At 35.0% G+C, this 20,083-nt stretch overlaps 1 protein-coding gene across 10 annotated transcripts in view; it reads right to left on the reverse strand.

Annotated features, from left to right (window-relative positions):
- The window catches only part of BCAS3 (BCAS3 microtubule associated cell migration factor), a 565,907-nt gene that overhangs the window by 383,747 nt on the left and 162,077 nt on the right, over nt 1-20,083 (reverse strand). For all 10 annotated transcript variants that reach the window (XM_082439975.1, XM_082439967.1, XM_082439969.1 and 7 more), the window contains exon 13: nt 12,273-12,366. In XM_082439975.1, coding sequence (XP_082296101.1) covers nt 12,273-12,366 — 94 coding nt within the window. The remainder of the gene's footprint in view (nt 1-12,272; nt 12,367-20,083) is intronic.

The raw sequence follows: 20,083 nt of genomic DNA on the forward strand, positions 1-20,083 counted from the left end.
GGATGGCAAAAATGTAAAATTTTTAGATAAAGCAGTTACCTTGGGAACATTCTTATGTACCAACACAATGCTACCATCCTCAAAGAAAAATTATATACACAGATACAGATAAACACACACGCACACACACACACAGCAATACTAAATTAATGTCACAGACAATCATTGCTACAAGTTCATAATAAAATACATTTCAAGGGCTTCCCTGGTGGCACAGTGGTTGAGAATCTGCCTGCCAATGCAGGGGACACGGGTTTGAGCCCTGGTCTGGGAAGATCCCACATGCCACGGAGCAACTAAGCCCGTGCGCCACAACTACTGAGCCTGCGCGTCTGGAGCCTGTGCTCCACAACAAGAGAGGCTGCGATAGTGAGAGGCCCACGCACGGCAATGAAGAGTGGCCCCTGCTTGCCGCAACTAGAGAAAGCCCTCGCACAGAAACGAAGACCCAACACAGCCAAAAATAAATAAATAAATAAATAAAAGTGAAATTCTTTAAAAAAAAAAAATACATTTCGAATTGAGGTTAATAGGATTTTGGTAGACAGATCAGTCTGCTTAGAAGAGATATTTTATGTATTAAGACTGTAAGATATAAATTGAAAGGTAAATTTGGAAATTTAGGAATTTCCAAAGGAATGCCATTTGATGTACTTCACAGATGTATGAAAGAGAACTTTAAAATTTTCTGGTTGGAGTTTATACGTGTGTGTGTGTGTGTGTGTGTGTGTGTGTGTGTAGATATATATATAGTTAGAAATTTACCAAGCTATACACTTAAGATTTGTACAATCTGTACCATATAACTACAGTTCAATAAAAATGAAGACGAACCAAAACAATAACAAGGGTGAGGGAACAAAATAACATTGGTGGTTTTATCTACAGTGAAAGAAGAGAGGGAAAAGATAAAGATGCTAAAGAGAGAAGTTAGAGAGTTAAAACACTACCCCTATGGGGGAAAGAAACACACCAAAAAAATAAAGAAAGAACATAGCAGTCATAGAGGGATGTATAAGAAATACAGATACATAGTGAGGAGGCAAGAAAGAGGTCTACAAGTCTCAGATGTGCAGCGTGGCCAAATGAGTGGTCAAAGCACCATTATTCATGAATTCCACTGTGTATATATGAAAATATAACAGATTTAATTCAGGGTTCTAACAGGGGAGATCAGAAACCATGTAACACATAATGATTAGATGGAAGATAAAATTTGGTCATCACTTAACACTTTTATTTTGGGTATATTTGCAAACATAGCAAATATTAGAAAATAGATCTATATCTATATAGACAAATACAATAGCTTCTTAGCCCATCAAAAAGATATGATTTGAAAAAAGAGAGACCAACAACAATAACAAGAACAATCAAAAACTTCCCATGAAATAATGGAGGTATGGGGTTGGGGGGAGTGAACTTAGTTCATTTTTAATTAAATAATAATTTTATTTTTTCTATGCTATTGGTAAGACTTTGATAAGACTTTAAGATTATATTTATTAATTTTGAATAGACTGCTGCTTTCACATTTTCCTTCTCATCCTCCATTCCTGCAACCACTCCCATCCTTTCTCACAATAGGTACCCACCATACTGAATTTAATATATGTCCTTTGAAATATGCTTATCCTTGAAACAAATACTTAAACTGTTTTCAGAGCACTGTTCAAAATATTGAATAAAAAAATATTTAATATATGGCAAGAATATAGACCAATCTGAAAGAGGAAACTGAAACAAGCCTGAAGCTAGGGGAGGGCCAGAGCATTCTAGAAGAGTGGAAAGGAGAAGGGACAACAATATTCAAGTACTTAACTGTTTTAAAGTTGTCCTTTAAAAAGTTTAATTCAACCTTGGCTACTCTGCCTGTATGTACTTGGTTATAGATATCCTTCTTTACCTTCTTCAAAATTTAATACTGGGTCTATATTGTTGTTGTAGCTCTAGTGTTACAGGCATATATATTTACTTCACGTTTTTACACAGTATGCCACTGTATGCATTCACATCTTTCATTAGTTCATTCAGTATTAATTGAGCATCTTTGCTGTGGCAGTGGTGGCAGTGAAGGAGCAGGGCCCCTCCTTACTAATGGACATCCAGGATTCCAGGACTGGATTAGTACTTTTGTGGGCTCTGGACATTTTTGCCTTCATGGACAGCCCTCCACCCCTCCAGGAAAAAAATATTTTATGACTACTGTTGTTGGTTTTAAATGTGTATTAAGGCATTCTGTCAACCTAAAAGTTTATATATATATATATTTTTGCATTTAAAAGGAATGAAACATTTTGGTGGGACCCTAAAATTATTGTGGGCCCTAGGCATGGTGCCTACTGTACTTTATGGCACATCAAACCTGAAAAGTTTGACTCTCATACAAGCCCAGTGCCACAATGAACAGAGCGAAGACAACAAATTCTCCAAGGAGCAATCCATTACATGAGTAAAAGACATCACTTCACAAGATGAAAAAACAGGAGAGTAACTACAGACCTCTAATGGAAACATCCCCTTGTTGGTGGGGTGGGGGGGGGGCAGGGGGTGGCAATAAACTCTTCAAGCTGCTTTTGCATTGTTAATGATATAGCATGACTGACTTACAGTAATAAACCAAAGCTGTCAGATGAGAAGAAAAATCTAAAGCCACATAATTCTATAAATCTACGAGGCATAGACGTTAACAAAAAATCAAGACAAGGTATTTTTCTGACAACTTGCTATGATCAATGGGGAAAACTGTGCAAAAAAGAAAAATCCAACTTTTTAAATGATTAACCTGAGACCACCATCACCTTTCGATATATAGCATTTAAGTAACCAGAAAAATTTCAAGTCTGTTAAAGATGCAGTCAAGCATCCAAAGGGGTACATGTTTAATCTACTTTACTAGAGACCCAATGTTCATTTTCCTCTTATTAATGGATGGAAAAGCAATTTCCCTGCCAAGGAAGGGTAATTATTTAAAATGTAGATGTGTTGCCCTTCACAGCTCTAGGCTACTCAGTTGGCAGAAGTAACGCCTCTGGAAAGCAGATCAATTATTTACCGAATTAAAGACAACAGGTCTGTTTGAGAAACGTCAGGCTGATTGCAAGGAGTTGAGAATTTCTTCCTTACATTTTTAATTTCCAATTTAATTAATAAAGAAATACATATCTTCTTTGGTGTCAAATGCATACAATTAATAATATGCCAATCTAGTGTACCAAGTCACACAAATATGATATAGTTTCCACAAATTTAATTTCAATATTAATTACATGTGATATGCATCTGCATTTAATATAACTGGCATCATGGAATAATCCCACAATTGAGGGAGGGAGACAATTCTTGTTGAAATCACAAATTGGAAGTAAGTTGGTTTTATTCAACAAATGACTAATTACATTAAATTAATGCCTTATCTCTGCCCTGCCAGAGTTTTCCCATAATTATAATGATAGAAAAAGACAATTAATTAATGTAATTATTCAATGTGTACTTACTCACTATCAACTATGTGAAAATTACCAGGCTAATAATACCTGAGGACGAAATAAAAGCTTACCTCTAACAGAAAATATGTTGAAAGGATACTCTTGATGGATATAAGTAAAAACTAGGATGAGGGAGGTTAATAATAATGAAAACAACAACAACTGATACTTCAATAAATGTCTCAGTATATTTTACGTATTGTTTTAGATGCCAGTATAGCCCTCATTTTGTTGATGAGGAAACGGAAGTACTGTGAGTGATCCAAGCAGATTAAGTAGCTTGCCTTATTAAGTAGCAGGATGAAGGGCTGACATGATACTTTACATAGGATCAGGTAAGTCTTCCCAAAATGATACTTAAGATGGGATTCAACAGATAAATAAGAGCCAGGGAAAAGAAGGTACCAGGCAGAGGTAAAATGATGTAACATGTTTAAGGAGCTGAAAAATAACTAGAATGGCCAAATATGGGAAGAAAAATGTTGATCAGGTTGAAGCAGTAAACTTGTACCAGGCTGTAATACTTTTCGACAATACACTCAATAATAAGGAAGTTGTTGAAAGACGGAAGTATCATTAACATTTAACATTTCTTACAAAATATGTAAATATCTTAAAATGGAAGTAAACATGGAGTATGATACAACAATAACAGTTGAACAGAATAACCTAGAATTGGGCTGTGATCAAACAAGACTTTCTAAAAACAAGAATAACTGAACGAGTCTCATACATACTGTTATAGAGTAAATGTTTGTATAGCCCCAAAATTCCTATATTGAAATGCTAAAAACCCAGTGTGGCTATATGTGGAATGGGGGGTGGGGGGGTGGTCTCTGTGGAAGTAACTAAGTTTAAATGAGGTCATAAGGGTAAGGCCCTGATCTGATAGTATTAGTATCCTGGTAAGAAGAGACACCACAGAGACAGCTCCCTCTCTCTCTCTCTGTGTGTGTCTCTCTCTCTCCCTGCTCCCTTGTACCAAGGAAAGGCCATGTGATGACACATCGAGAAGGTGGCTATTTCTTAACCAGGAAGAAACACCTCAGTAGAAACCATCAGCTAGAAACTTGATCTTGGACTTCCAGCCTCAATCACTGTGGGAAAAGAAATTTCTGTTGTTTAAGCCACCGAGCCTATGGTATTGCATTCTGGCAGCCCGAGATGACTAATACATGTACACAGTTTATTGTCTAAACCTAGTATCATAGAGAACATTTTACATGTCAAATGACCAGTGAGCAGGATTTTGGGATGGATTTATAAAATCAAAAGAGTCTATTGTTCTTGCTCTATAACAAACTGATGAAGAACATAATAAAGTTGTAAAAAATACTATTTGAAAGTTCAATAAGTAAAAGTAGCTGCTCTCACCTTGAGCAGAACAGCAGGAGGAAGAGGGGTTCAAGATAGGTGAGGATAAGGAGAACTCAGCAACCTTTTGAAAAATTTTCAATGGCTCAATTTGAGCTGACGTGACAGATTAGAATACCACCCCCACAAAAGTACAACTCTGTACCCAACTAATCAAGAGGATTAAGATTAATAATGCCAAAAGCTGTGAATAAAGAAAGAGAGCTGACAGTTGCTGAAAGAAAAAATAACCACTGAACTAAACTATCATATCTAGTTGACATATTCCTCAAAATTATGAGCAAAATACAGATACTGTCAATCAAAAAAATGCTTTAAAAAAGTAATCTTTATCAGAGAAACCAGAAATAGCCAACAGAAGTATGTTATTGAGGAAAGTACAAAAGCAATTCCATGGAGGAAGCATAATATCTTGAAAAAATTATGAAGTAGATGGGGCTTCCCTGGTGGCGCAGTGGTTGAGAATCTGCCTGCTAATGCAGGGGACACGGGTTCAAGCCCTGGTCTGGGAAGATCCCACATGCCGCAGGGCAACTAGGCCCGTGAGCCACAACTACTGAGCCTGCGCGTCTGGAGCCTGTGCTCTGCAACAAGAGAGGCCGCGATAGTGAGAGGCCTGCGCACCGCGATGAAGAGCGGCCCTTGCTTGCCACAACTAGAGAAAGCCCTTGCACAGAAACGAAGAGCCAAATAAATAAATTAAAAAAAAAAAAATTATGAAGTAGCAAAGAATAGGGGAAAACCATGACCTAAACCTGGTCATAAACCTAAAATAACACAAAGGGGATCATAAATTTAAATATAAATGTAGGGACTTCCCTGGTGGTCCAGTGGTTAAGAATCCGCCTTCCAATGCAGGAGACACGGGTTCGATCCCTGGTCAGGGAACTAAGATCCCACATGCCACAGGACAACTAAGCCCACGTGCCACAACTACTGAGCCCACGTGCCACAACTAGAGAGGCTGCATGCCCCAACTAATGAGCACGCATGCTCTGGAGCCCACACACCACAATTAGAGAGAGCCCTCACCACAACAAAGCCCTCATCCCACATGCCGCAACAAAGATCCTGAGTGCTGCAACTAAGACCCGACACAGCCAAGTAAATAAAATTAAAAAAAAAAAGAAGTTCACAAATGTACAGCATAAGCCCAAATTTATGAATAAAAAATTATTTAAAAAATTGGGCTTCCCTGATGGTGCAATGGTTAAGAATCCGCCTGGCAATGCAAGGGACACGGGTTCAAGCCCTGGTCCGGGAAGATCCCACATGCCGCGGAGCAACTAGGCCCGTGAGCCACAACTACTGAGCCTGCGCTCTAGAGCCCGCGAGACACAACTACTGAGCCCATGTGCCACAACTACTGAAGCCCGCGCACCCTAGAGCCCATGCTCCACAACAAGAGAAGCCACCGCAATGAGAGGCCCACACACCACAATGAAGAGTAGCCCCCACTCGCCACAAATAGAGAAAGCCCACGCTCCGCAATGAAGACCCAACACAGTCAAAAATAAATAAATAAATAAATAAATAGAAAAAAATGGATTTCACAAAAAGTAAAGAATTTTGCTCTGCAAAGGACCCTATTAAAAATACAAAAGGAAAAACTTCTTACTGGGAAAAAAGATTTCCATGTCACATATCTTACAGAGGACCTATATCTAGTGTGTATATATATATATATACAAAATAGAAGATGATGAGACTACCAAATGCTAGCAAGGATACAGAGAAACCATGTCTAGAGGATTAAAGGGAAGTATGAGAACAAGGTCTCACCAAGTAGGGAAAATCAATAAAGAGATAACATTATAAAAAGAAACAAATAGAAATCTGGAGTAGAAAAGTATTTACAATAACTGAAATGAAAAATTCAATAGAGGGGCTGGCTCGAAAAGCAGATTTAAACAGCAGAAAAAATCAATTGAGAGTATCCAGCTTGACAAAAAAAGAACGTAGAAAAATGAACAGAGCCTCTGAGATCTGTGGGATACTATCGAGGAGGTGAATCTACAGGAGTCCCAGAAGGAAAGAAGAGGGGAAAAGAGGCAGAAATAATGACTGAGAAGTCCCAAATTTCATGAAAAACATTTAGGACAGTGAAGCTACTTTGTATGATACTATAATGGTGAGTACATGTCCATATTAATTTGTTAAAACCCATAGAAATTACACCACCAAGAGTGAACCCTAATGTAAACTGTGGACTTTGGTTGATAATAATGTGTCAACATGGGTTCATCAACTGTAAGAAAATGATCAATGTGGTGTGGAATGCTGTTAGCGTGGGAGGTTGTGGGTGTGGGCCTGGGGGGTGGAGGGGATGGGAGAAAGGTGGAATACGAGAGCTCTCTGCACTTTCCATTCACTTTTGCTGTGGACCTAAAACTGCTCTAAAAAATAGTTTATTAATTTTAAAAGAAGTTCCCTAGAAAAGGTTGAAAATACAACAGAAAATATACGCATTGTGTATCTAAATAATTGAAAGCAACAAACTTACACCACCCATATCAAATCTGCCTAGATCTAAGCATGATGCCTCTCCGGTTCTTCTAACCAAATCATAAATGTTGCCATTAAAATATTTGTTTTAATTCAGGACTCAGTCACAGCTAATAAACAAGAATGGGAAGGAGAAATTGAAAAACAAACTGAATGCAGCTGCTGAACTGAAAGTTCCACAGCTCTATTTAATGGTATCCCTTAATTTCTTTTCTGACTAGGTCCCATACAAGGCTGAACTGCATGCCACCCAGTCAAACAACCTACATTTTCTCCTTAATTCACTTTGCAGTGTTATTCCATCATGTACATTGTTTTTAAAATTTCTCAGGAGGTGGACAACATTCCTGGTTTGTTCTTGAATTTTGATATACAGGACGTGGTAGTAATTCTGGCAGCTAAAAATATGCCTCTCTAAATAAAAGTATAACAGTGATACATATATACAGGGAAAACAGTTAGAGAAAATCAGGTTTAAAAACAAAAAACAGGCAATCAACTTTTCTTATATGTTTTGTTTCACTTATTTTTTTAAGTGAACTTCCCTATGCCCATTAAAAGTACTTCAACATGCACTATTGTTATTATTGGCCACATTACATACCAAATGAAAATGCCTTTAACCAAATAGAGAATTATCAGAGGGTTAGTTAAAACTTGAATATAAATAAATTTTGAAATATATATTGGATACATGTAAGGAAAAACTTGGGTATTACTAGAGGATTTACAAAGTTACATTTTGAAAAGGTACTATTTAAACAACAACAAAACAAGTGTTATGGCAAGGGCCATTTAAATTAGATGCCTTTGTACAAAATAGCAATTAATGAAAGTTCAGAAGCTAACAGAAATAACTCAGCCAGAGAACAGAAAAGTGCCTCATCTTATAAGTAAAGTCATAGAGAACTTAAATTTTGATAGAAAATACATTTGATCTCCTCAAAATATTTTAAGTATTACATTAAAAATTACAAGGAAAAAAAGTAACTACTAAGATATTCATGCATTTACAAATGGCAAAGAAGCCTCTTGCCTCAAATATTTCATATGTCTGTGTGTATGTCTGAATCCGAGAGTGTTAGGATAAAACGAGGAACGTGATACAGAAACTGAACAAGCAAAATAAAATGTCACCTAGTGATAGGAGCTGGATAATAGTTAGCAGCCATAGCTGAGTGCAATGCCTTTCTCTAAGACGTTGTTCAGCTACTGAATAGCTAAAATAAAATCAAGGTTTTCAAATCATTGAGAATTGAATATTTTATGTACACACTTGTTCATACTCAAACAATAAAAGTCATATTCTGAATGGCAAAAATACTCAGAGATGAACAGTAAATAACTAAGATGAATTGTAAGCAACTGCATGAAATCTATGTCTACCAGCTTCTATAAAAGATTTTGCAAACCAATGTTGTGAGTGCTTGCTGAATTATGAACCCTCCATTTAATTCAAATTTTTACACAGATACAAAGCATTTTATAAAATTTTGCAGAAATGATGACACATTGAAAAATAAATCTGCCACATAACAAACTGATGAGTCCACTGTATAGCCTCTGCTTCAAAATCTATGTCAAATGTGCCATATTTTTTTTGCCTCATTCATTCAACTAACATTAATTTATATACCAGGCACTGAATCATTATTTCCTAATCATCTTTTGCTTCCAATTTAGAACTGACTTCCTTTTTAAGAACTCTCTCCAAAAGCAAAAGACCAAGTTAATATTCACCTCCTAGCACTCCGTCCTTACTCCCCAAAGGATTTATCTTCCTTTTTTAAAAAAACTCCCTATGCCACCAGCAGACTCCATGGGTAGGGACTGAACCAGGCACTGTGAATGAAGTCTAGCTTCCAATGTGTTTAGTTTAAACAGGTGAAATCACACCAAGCATGAATGGGCTCATAAACATTTTAGTGCCATGAACCTTTTCAGCAATATGGTGAAGCCTACGAACCTCTCTCTTGGAATAATATTTTTTTAAAGACAAAGTAAAATACTTAGGGTTATAAAAATTGACATGTGGTAGAATATGTTTTTATTAATATATTAAAATAAAGGCTCTACCATGATTTTGAACCATAAGTATTATTTAGAGAATTATATAAATAACATAAAAATGATATGAAAATATCCATTATTTCTATTACAAACTCAAAAGCAAGCTAGTATTTCAGTGGTTTATTGTACATATTCATAAGTGAAAGAAATTTTCATTACAGGTTAAAGAAAATAAGGATGTAATTTTTTTTTTTTCTTTCTAGGTTCACATACTGTCTAAATATTACCAATGGACCTCTCAGACCCAGGTTAAGAAGCTCTACTTTAGATTCAAGAAGAACTGTAAGAGATCCTAAAACTCATAAAATAGTTCTCATAAAATTCTCTTCCCTCCAAGAAATTACAAGATTTGGTGTGAGACCAAATTAAGAATACAACAGTACAAGAATGTCAATTTATATGTACTGAAGTGTTACATAACACACCAAAGGAAAGATCCATCAAAGAAATAATTGATAAGCTGGATTTCATTAAAATTAAATACTTTGATTTTCAGAAACCATTTCAAGAGAATGAGAAGACAAATCACAGACTGGGAGAAAATACGTACAAAACACATATTTGATACAGGAGTGTTATCCAAAATATACAAAGAACCCTTAAAACTCAACAATCAAAAAATGAACAAACCAATTAAAAAAATGGATGAAAGATACAGACAGCTCAATAAATAATATCTACAGATGGCAAATAATGTATGATACATCCATACAATAGAATATTATTCAGTGCTAAAAAGAAATGAGCAATCAAGGCATGAAAAGACACAGAGGAGACTTAAATATCTGCATATTAGTAAGTGAAAGAAGCCAATCTGAAATGGCTACATACTGTAATATTCCAACTATATGACATTCTGAAACTATGAAAACCGGTACACAATGACACAATGATAGCGGTAACTACAACATTCTTTAAGTTATATAAGATGTTCTGGTAACAATGGAAATTCATAGACAGGAAAAAATACAGCTTCAGACTTCTGAAGCACCCTAACTATGGCAATATGAAATATATATTAATACAAAGGAGATCTGACATAACAGATGGACTATCAAGGTGAGCCACACTGGTTACTCCAAGCAGAGTGCTGTAAGTGACATGACTTCCAGACTGTTTCTTCAAATTTAACTTAATTCCCACAACATTCAGAACATTTCAATAAATCTTTGCCTTCATTACTTAAATCAATCCTAATGATCAACAATTACTACAAAATCTTCCTCTCTATTGAAAATACCTAAGATAATCGGAGGAAAATCATTCAAAATACTTTATGTTATCCTCTTACCATCATTCTTTATCTGAAAAGATGAAAAGAAGGGGGAAAAGATGGGCCTTTCCATCAATTTTACCTAATATTCTGCAGAATAAGATAAAAATGGCAGTCTCTTCAGACCCACCAAGCAAGGAAAAGATTGCAAACTTACAAAGACTGTTTCAGCTCTGAAAGCATAAGAGCAATTTTATCTTTTATTCATAATCAAAGTATTTTAAAAATAAGTCCACTGAAGTGGAATTCCACCACTGGACGTATTAAACCAATTCCTAACTATGAAAATTGGTAAAGAGAAAGTATTACATTTTTGCCCTGTTTTTTGCATACAGGAGAACTATGGTTCATTTATGGTTGATGAGAGAAAAATCTTATTTTAAATAGAATAACAGCAGTTAATCAATGCTGAAAATATGATAGAATTAGAAAAACCACCATTCTATAGCCTTCAATGTAACAAAACTATTTAGTAAAAAGTTGTTTCAGAAATGAGGCCAAAATAACACCCTGCACTTGCTAATCTCCACAAGACAACCTATTTGCAAAATGTAGATGTTTGATGGGTCACTAACTTATTCTTGTGATCAAACATAGTATCATAAATTGCAAGAGAGCCTGATATAATGTGTCTCCTGCTGGGATGAAATGATGTAGACAGGAATACTTAGGAAGTTTAAAAAAAAATCTTTAGGCCTGAATGTATTTAAAAAGCCTTTTAGGGAATAAGGAAAACATTATTATAATGAAAAAATATGTGACAAATGCAGAATTTGGATAAGATAACTGCTCTGGACACTGAAATTTAGGGGGAAAAAGGTGAAAGTAATAAATTGGATTAAAAGGAGCTAAAGAGACATGAAATGTAAGAAGTAAACTTTAATTAGACCTTGATTTGAAGCAGTTAGAGAACCCATTTTTGAGACAATTGAGAAATTTTAAATTATGACTTGGATATTAGATAATATAATGTGTTACTTTTCTGAATATAATATAATATTTGACTATAAAGTACAAGAAGGGCCTTACTCTTAGAAAATGCATGCTTAATTCGTAGTGGGTGAAATGTCATCACGTATGTAACTTACATTCAAACAGTTCAGCAAAATACAAACACACACACACACACACACACACACACACACACACACACTATATTAAAATGTGAAGACCTGTTTAATCAGGGTTACAGTACATCTGTCACTGTATTGTTAAAAAGAAACTTGAAGTTACAGAGAAAATGCCATTCACATACATATGTAGTTTCGAATATTGAAGTCCTTGCCTTACTAATAATACAGAAATCAATGCAATTCAACAGCACAGTTTATCTACTATTATTTATCTACTGCTACGACTCAATCACAACTTTGCTCAGCGTAAAACTAATCTTTAGAGGGTTTCTAAATTTTTATTATAAATTCATTCATTCAATAATCACTTACTGAAAACTATTTACTTATCTCATATACACTAACACATATATTTCATATTTTCTATTTTCAAAAAATTGGTTGGAAAACCCATAACATAAATGGGGGGTTGGGGGGGGAAGGACATACCGCTTGTATTAAAAGCCATACAGCACACTGGTTTTTCATGAGCAGGGAAATGGGCCACGATGCCATCACTGTCAGAATCCTCACTCACAAGCACCTTTACAAAAAGGAAGAAGGCAAATGGAAGTTAACCAACTACTGAGCCTGAAGATATATACACAGCTACACCACTGCATCCCTGACCAAATAACATGTTTCCGCTACATTTGAAGATTATTCTTGGCAATATAAGGTGAGAATGTCACTTCAGAAATAAGGAAAAGATGTAACATGTCCCCAGCAGATCAGTCATATAACCTCTAAAAACAGTTGGTTGACTTGACTGTACATGACAGAGACAATAATTTCTTGAATCGTAGGTTCAGAAAAAAACGAAAAGCATAAAGTCAGCTATGCAGAGCTTCATCTACGAACAGGAACAAGAGTTCTTATTGTGTTACGGCCTGCTGAAAAACTCTTGGCCGTGACTGGAACAGAACAGTGAAAAACAACATAAGTTAAATACAAACAAACAGCCATATATTAGAGGAATTATCGAAATATTTTTTACTTAAAATACAAAAGTTATGGTCTTTTGTACTTTAATCTAACTCCTAGATTTTAGATGGACACATCACTTCTTTGAAAATATTACCAAGCAAAAGTATATTGGAACAGGCAGCTTTGTATCTCAAATTTATTCCCCTTAATTTTCTTACTAAGCATATTGAAATACAATTTACATTCCATACAATTTGCCCATTGTGAGTACACTGTTCAATGATCCCTAAGGAAAAAAGTTTTAAAATAACATGTATTCGTTTTACAAAGCAAGTAATTAACTCAAGAAACAAAAAAGTTTCACATATCTAATGTTGCAAAGGAAAAACCTACTGTACCAATATTGGATCATGCTAGACATAAAGAATTTAATCTGAAGTAATCCAGGAATTAGTCCTACACTGGCAAAGTTAGTTTTTCTTTTAGAGTAAAAAGCTTTACAGAGGTATAATTTACATTCCATAAAAGTCACTTATTTTATGTTTACAATTCAATGATTTTATACAGTACTATAACCATTACAACAATCCATTATATAGAAACATCTGATTTGTCACCCTTTCCTATCTTAATGCTTTAATCTTCTTGCCTTATTGTTCTGGCTAGAACCTGCAATTCAGTTAAGCTGCAGACTGATCATTTTTCTGTCTGTAGATTTTCTTCATTACCACTTAAACCATTTTGAAGTATTCACTTCAGTTCTGTTAAGTATACTCATATTGTTATCTAACAGATTTCTAGAACTTTTTCATCTTGCAAAACTTAAATTCTATACCCACTAAACACTAATTCTTCCTCTTCCCTCCTCCCATCCTTAGTAACCACCTTTTAATTTTGTTTCCATGATTTTGACTACTTTAGATATTCAAAATAAAAGGAAGAATTTAGTATTTGTACTTTTGTGACTAGCTATTTCCCTTAGCACAATGTCCTCAAGGTTCATCCACATTGTAACATGTAAAAAGATTTCCTTCTTTCCTAAGGCTGTGCAATATTATTACATTGTATGTATATACCACATTTCTCTTTATCCATTTATCTGGCAATGGACATTTGGATTGCTTCCACCTCCCGGGTACCGTGAATAACACTGCAAAGAACAGGAGTGTGTAAATATCTCTTCAAGATCCTGATTTGAATTATTCTGCATATAAATGCCGAAGTGGGATTACTGGATCACATGGTAATTCTATTTTTAATTTTTTGAGAAACTTTCATACTGATTTCCATAATGGCTGCATCATTTTACACTCCCACCAAAAGTTCACAAGGGTTCCAACTTCTCCCCATATTCTGACAACACTGTTAAATTCTGTTCTGTTGATAGTGGTCATCCTGATAGGTAGGAGGTGATATTTCACCGTGTTTTTGATTTGCTAATGATTAGTGATGTTGAGCATCTTTTCATATGCTTATTGGACATCCCTACATCTTCTTTGGAGAAGTTTCTATTCAAGTCCTATGTCCATTTGTTAATCGGGTTATTTTTTTATTATTATTATTATTGTTGAGTTGTAGAAACTCCTTATTCATACTATATATTAATTCCTTATCAGCCATATGATTTACAATGCTTTTCTCCCACTCCATAGGGTGCCTTTTCACTTGGTTGATTTTTTCCATTTAGACACAGATGTTTTAAAGTTTGATGTAGCTCCATTTGTCTATTTTTTATTTTGTTACCTGTGCTTTTGGTTTAATATCTAAGAAATCATTGCCTGATCCAATGTCCTAAAGATTTTCTCCTATGTTTTCTTGTAGGAGTTTAATAGTTTCCAGTCTAATGGTTGGGTCTATAATCTACAACCATTTTTGTATATGGAATAAGGTAAGGGTCCAACTTCATTCTTTTGCATGTAGCTATCCAGTTTTCCGAACCTCATTTGTTGAAGAGACTGCCATTTCCCCACTGTGAGCTTTTTCCAACCTTGTCAAAAATCTTTCGGATGCATATGCATGGTCTTATTTCTGCACTCTCTATTCTGTTCCATTGGTCTACATATCTATCCTTACACCAGTATCACATCATCTTAATTACCATTGCTTTGCAATAGGATTTGAAATGAGGCAGAGTTGTGTTGTTTTTCTTTTTCCAAGATTGTTTCGGCTTTTCAGGGTCCCTTCAGATTCCGTAAGAATATTAGGATGGCTTTTTCTATTACTGCCACAAAATGTCATAGAGATTTTGATAGGTATTGCATTTAATATCACATTAGGTGCTATGGATATTTTAACAACATTGTCTTCAAATCCACAAGCATGAGATGTTTTTCCCACTTTTTGTATCTTCTTTCACTTCTTTTAACAATGTATTATAGTTTTCAGTGTACAAGTCTTTCACCTCCTTGTTTTCGTTTATCCCTAAGAGTTTGTTTTCTTAAAAAAAAAATCAACGAAATTGACAGCCCTTAATTAGACTAACAAAAAAAGAGAAAATTCAAATAGCTAAAATTAGAAATGGTTATTTAGTAACATATTGTTTAGCCTCCATGTGTTTGTGTTCTTTACATTTTTTTCCCTGTAATTGATTTCTAATCTCATAGCGCTGTGGTCAGAAAAGATGCTTGATATGATTTCAATTTTCTTAAATTTACTGAGGCTTGATTTGTGACCCAAGAAGTGATCTATCCTGGAGAATGTTCCATGCGCACTTGAGAAGAAAGTATAATCTGCTGTTTTTTGGACTGAATGTCCTATAAGTATCAATTAAATCTATCTGGTCTATTGTGTCATTTAAAGCTTGTGTATCCTTATTAATTTTATGTTTGGGTGATCTGTCCATTGGTGTAAGTGAGGTTTTAAAGTCCCTCACTATTATTGTGTTACTGTAGATTTCCTCTTTTAGAGCTGTTAGCAGTTGCCTCATGTATTGAGGCACTCCTATGTTGGGTACATACATATTTATAATTGTTATATCTTCTTCTTGGATTGATCCCTTGATCATTATGTAGTGTCCTTCCTTGTCTCTTGTAACATTCTTTATTTTAAAGTCTATTTTACCTGATATGAGTATTGCTACTCCAGCTTTCTTTTGATTTCCATTTGCATGGAATATCTTTTTCCATCCCCTCCCTTTCAGAATGGCCATCATCAAAAAATCTACAAGCAATAAATGCTGGAGAGGGTGTGGAGAAAAGGGAACCCTCTTGCACTGTTGGTGGGAATGTAAATTGATACAGTCACTATGGAGAACAGTATGGAGGTTCCTTCAAAAACTAAAAATAGAATTACCATATGACCCAGCAATCCCACTACTGGGCATATACCCAGAGAAAACCATAATTCAAAAAGACACATGCGGGGCTTCCCTGGTGGTGTAGTGGTTGAGAATCCGCCTGCCAATGCAGGGGACACGGGTTCGGGCCCTGGTCTGGGAGGATCCCGCATGCCGCGGAGCAACTGGGCCCATGAGCCGCAGTTGCTGAGCCTGCACGTCTGGAGCCTGTGCTCCACAACGGGAGAGGCCGCGATAGTGAGAGGCCCGCGCACCGCGATGAAGAGTGGCCCCCGCTTGCCGCAACTGGGGAAAGCCCTCGCACAGAAATGAGGACCCAACACAGCCAAAAATAAATAAATAAATTTATAAAAAAAAAAAAAACTCTTTAAAAGATCTACTCTTAGCATCTTTCAAATATGCAATGCAGTGTTATTAACTATAGTCACCATGCTGTCTATTAAAAAAAAAAAAAAGACACATGCATCCCAATGTTCACTGCAGCACTATTTACAATAGCCAGGTCATGGGAGCAACCTAAATGCCCATCGACAGACGAATGGATAAAGAAGATGTGGTACACATATACAATGGAATATTACTCAGCCATAAAAAGGAACAAAATTGGGTCATTTGTACAGACATGGATGGATCTAGAGACTGTCATACAGAGTGAAGTAAGTCAGAAAGAGAAAAACAAATATCATATATTAATGCATATATGTGGAACCTAGAAAAATGGTACAGATGAACCGGTTTGCAGGGCAGAAACAGAGACACAGATGTAGAGAACGTATGGACACCAAGGGGGGAAAGGGGCGGGGGTTTGTGTGTGTGTGTGTGACAAATTGGGAGATTGGGATTGACATATATACACTAATATATATAAAATGGATAACTAATAAGAACCTGCTGTATAAAAAAATAAAATTCAAAAATTCAAAAAAATAAAAATAAAATTAGAAATGAAGCAAGAGCCATTAAAACTGATGTCACAGAAATAAAAAGGATTATAAGATATATCTATGAGGCCCTCATTGTCCTGAGACCAAAACAAGAGAAAGACAAAAAGAAAACTACAAATCAATATCCCTGATGAATAATGATGCAAAAATCTAAAACAGGATCAAACCAAATTCAACACATTAAAAGGACCAAACACCAAGAAAAGTGAGACTTATACTTGGAATGTAAGGATGGTTCAACATACAAAAATCAATTAATGTAATATACCACATTAACAAACTGAAGAACAAAAGATGATTGATTGATCATCTCAATCAATGCAGAAAAAGAATTTGACAAAATTCAACCACTTTCATGATAAAAACACTCAACAAACTAGGAATACATGGAAACTACCTCAATACAATAAAAGTTACATATGCAGAGTCCAAAGCTAATATTACACACAATGGGCAAGACTGAAAGCTTTTCCTCTAAGATCAGTAAAAAGGCAAGGATGCCAACACTCAGTACTACTATTCAACACAGTACTATAAGGTCTAGCCATAGCAACCAGACCAAAAGGAGGGGAAAAAAAGAAAAAGAAAAGAAATACAAGGCATACAAATTGGAAAAGAAAGAAAAGTATCTCTGTTAATAGATTTTACAGATTACACACACACATACACACACAAAAAAAATTCAACAAAGTTGCAGGATATAAAATTAACACTCACCATCAGTTTCGTTTCTATACACTAACAAAGACCAAATTAAAAAGGAAATTAAGAAAACAATCCCATTTGCTATATCATCAGATTTATCAACTTTGTTAATCTTTTCAAAGAACCAGTTTTGGATTCTCCCCATCATTTCACTGTTTGTTATTTTGTTGACTCCTGGTAATATTTCTATTATTTACTTCATTTGTCTTGCTTTGGTTATAATTTGCTGTTTTTGAAATCTCTTAATGGAGAGCTAAGATTATTAATTTAGGACCACTTTTCTTTTCTACTATAACCATTTAAAGCTGTAATTTTCCCATTATTCAATAATATAGCTGCAATTATAATTTCTGATATGTTCTATTTCTATGTTCATTGCATTCAAAATATTTTCTAATTTCTTTGAGACTCCTTCATTTCATAATTTCATTCTATTACTGATTTCCATTCTTTAGATTTGCTTTATGGTCAATCATATGGTCTATCTTGGAAAGTGTTCCAGATGTTCTTGAAAACAATCTTACGTTTGTAGGTTTTGGGGGAAGATTTAGGTCATGTTGGTTGACAGTCTTAATCAAGTCTTCTAAATCTTTAAAAATTTTCTGTATAGCTTTTCCATCAATTATTGAAAGCATAGTATTTAAATAAATGTTAGCTAGAATTTCTTCTTTCAATCCGTCAGATTTTGTTTAATGCTTGCTGCACTATGTTGTTAGGTGTTTACACATTATTAATTGTTTTATCTACCTATTACATTGACCCTCTTATCATTACGAAACATCCCTCCTTTTCTCTGGCAATATTTCTTGACTTAAAGTCTTTTATCGGATATTAATATAGCCATTCCAATTCTATTATGGTTATTGTTTGCATGGTACATTTCTTCCATCCTTTTACTTCAACCAATTATGTCTTTGAATTTAAAGTGATTCTGGTCTGACAATCACGTCTTTTAACTTGAGTCCATTTATAGTTAATATAATTACACACATAATTGGATTTAGGTCTGCCATTTTCCATTTATTTTTATGTCTCAGGTGTTTGTTGTTGCTCTGATCCTCTTCCTTTGTGTTAAACAATTATTTTTAATGTTTACTATTTTTATCTTCTGTTAATTCTTTGGATTAATTTCTTAAGTGGTTACTGTACAGGCTATAAGGTGCTGTATAGACAACAAAATTACATGTTAATTCCACACTTAATTGCAATAAATTATAGCTCCTTGCTCCAATATAGCTCCATTTCCTCCCCATTCCGTTGTGCTATTATTATCATGGGAACTATCAACTGAGAAACATCATTATTCCCTAAAACAATCTTCCAATTACATATATGTTGATATGTTTAATGTTGCCCCAAAGGTCTCTGAGACTCTTTTTCTTTTTTTAACTTTTTATTTTCTATTGGATATAGCAGATTAACAATGTTGTATTAGTTTCAGGTGTACAGCAAAGTGATTCAGTTATACATATACATGTATCTATTACTTTTCAAATTCTTCTCCCATTTAGGTTGTTACGTAATATTAAACAGAGCTCCCTGTGCTATACAGTAGGTCCTTGTTGGTTATCCATATTAAATATAGCAGTGTGTACAGGTCAATCCCAAACTCCCTAACTATCCCTCCCCCCGACACTTCCCCCGTGGTAACCATAAATTCACCATAAGTTCATTCTCTAAGTCTGCAAGTCTGTGTCTGTTTTGTAAATAAATTCATCTGTATCATTTTTTTTTAGCTTCCACATATAAGCTATATCATACGATGTTTCTCCTTCTCTGACTTACTTCACTCAGTATGACAATTCTGTCCAGTAATGTACTTATTTTCTGGGAAAAAGATTTGCTTATCTCTTCACTTCATCATAGCTGGGAGTCATTCCCCAATTACCACAAAATTCATACATACAAATCACCCCATATAAGTGGATAATGCTTAGTAAATTTATACAGTTGTATAACCATTACCACATTCTAGATTTAGAATACTTCCAACACCCCCAAAATTTCTTCATGATGACTTTAGAACACCAACCACAAGTCCCAGACAATCCCTAGTGTATATTTCATCTCATTTGCCTTTTCTAAAATTTTTCAAAATATTTCAAATAAGTAGAATCATGCGATTTATCTTCCATTTCTTTCTAAATGTATAATTTTTTTGTTCAACCATATTGTTTCAGGTATCATTCATTTCTTTGTATTGCTTACGTGTATTCCACTGTATGGAGGGACCACAACATGTGGGTTCACCAAACAATTCTTGGCAATTTGGATTATTTCCAATTGATTGCTATTATGCATAATGCTGCTATGAATATCTGCACACACATCTCTTTTGTGAAACATGTTTTTATTTCTCTTTGGGAGATACCTAGAAGTGGATTTGCTCA

The sequence above is a fragment of the Balaenoptera physalus genome (assembly GCF_965194825.1).
Source record: "Balaenoptera physalus genome assembly, chromosome: 20".
In the NCBI taxonomy this organism is placed as follows: Eukaryota; Metazoa; Chordata; class Mammalia; order Artiodactyla; family Balaenopteridae; genus Balaenoptera; species Balaenoptera physalus.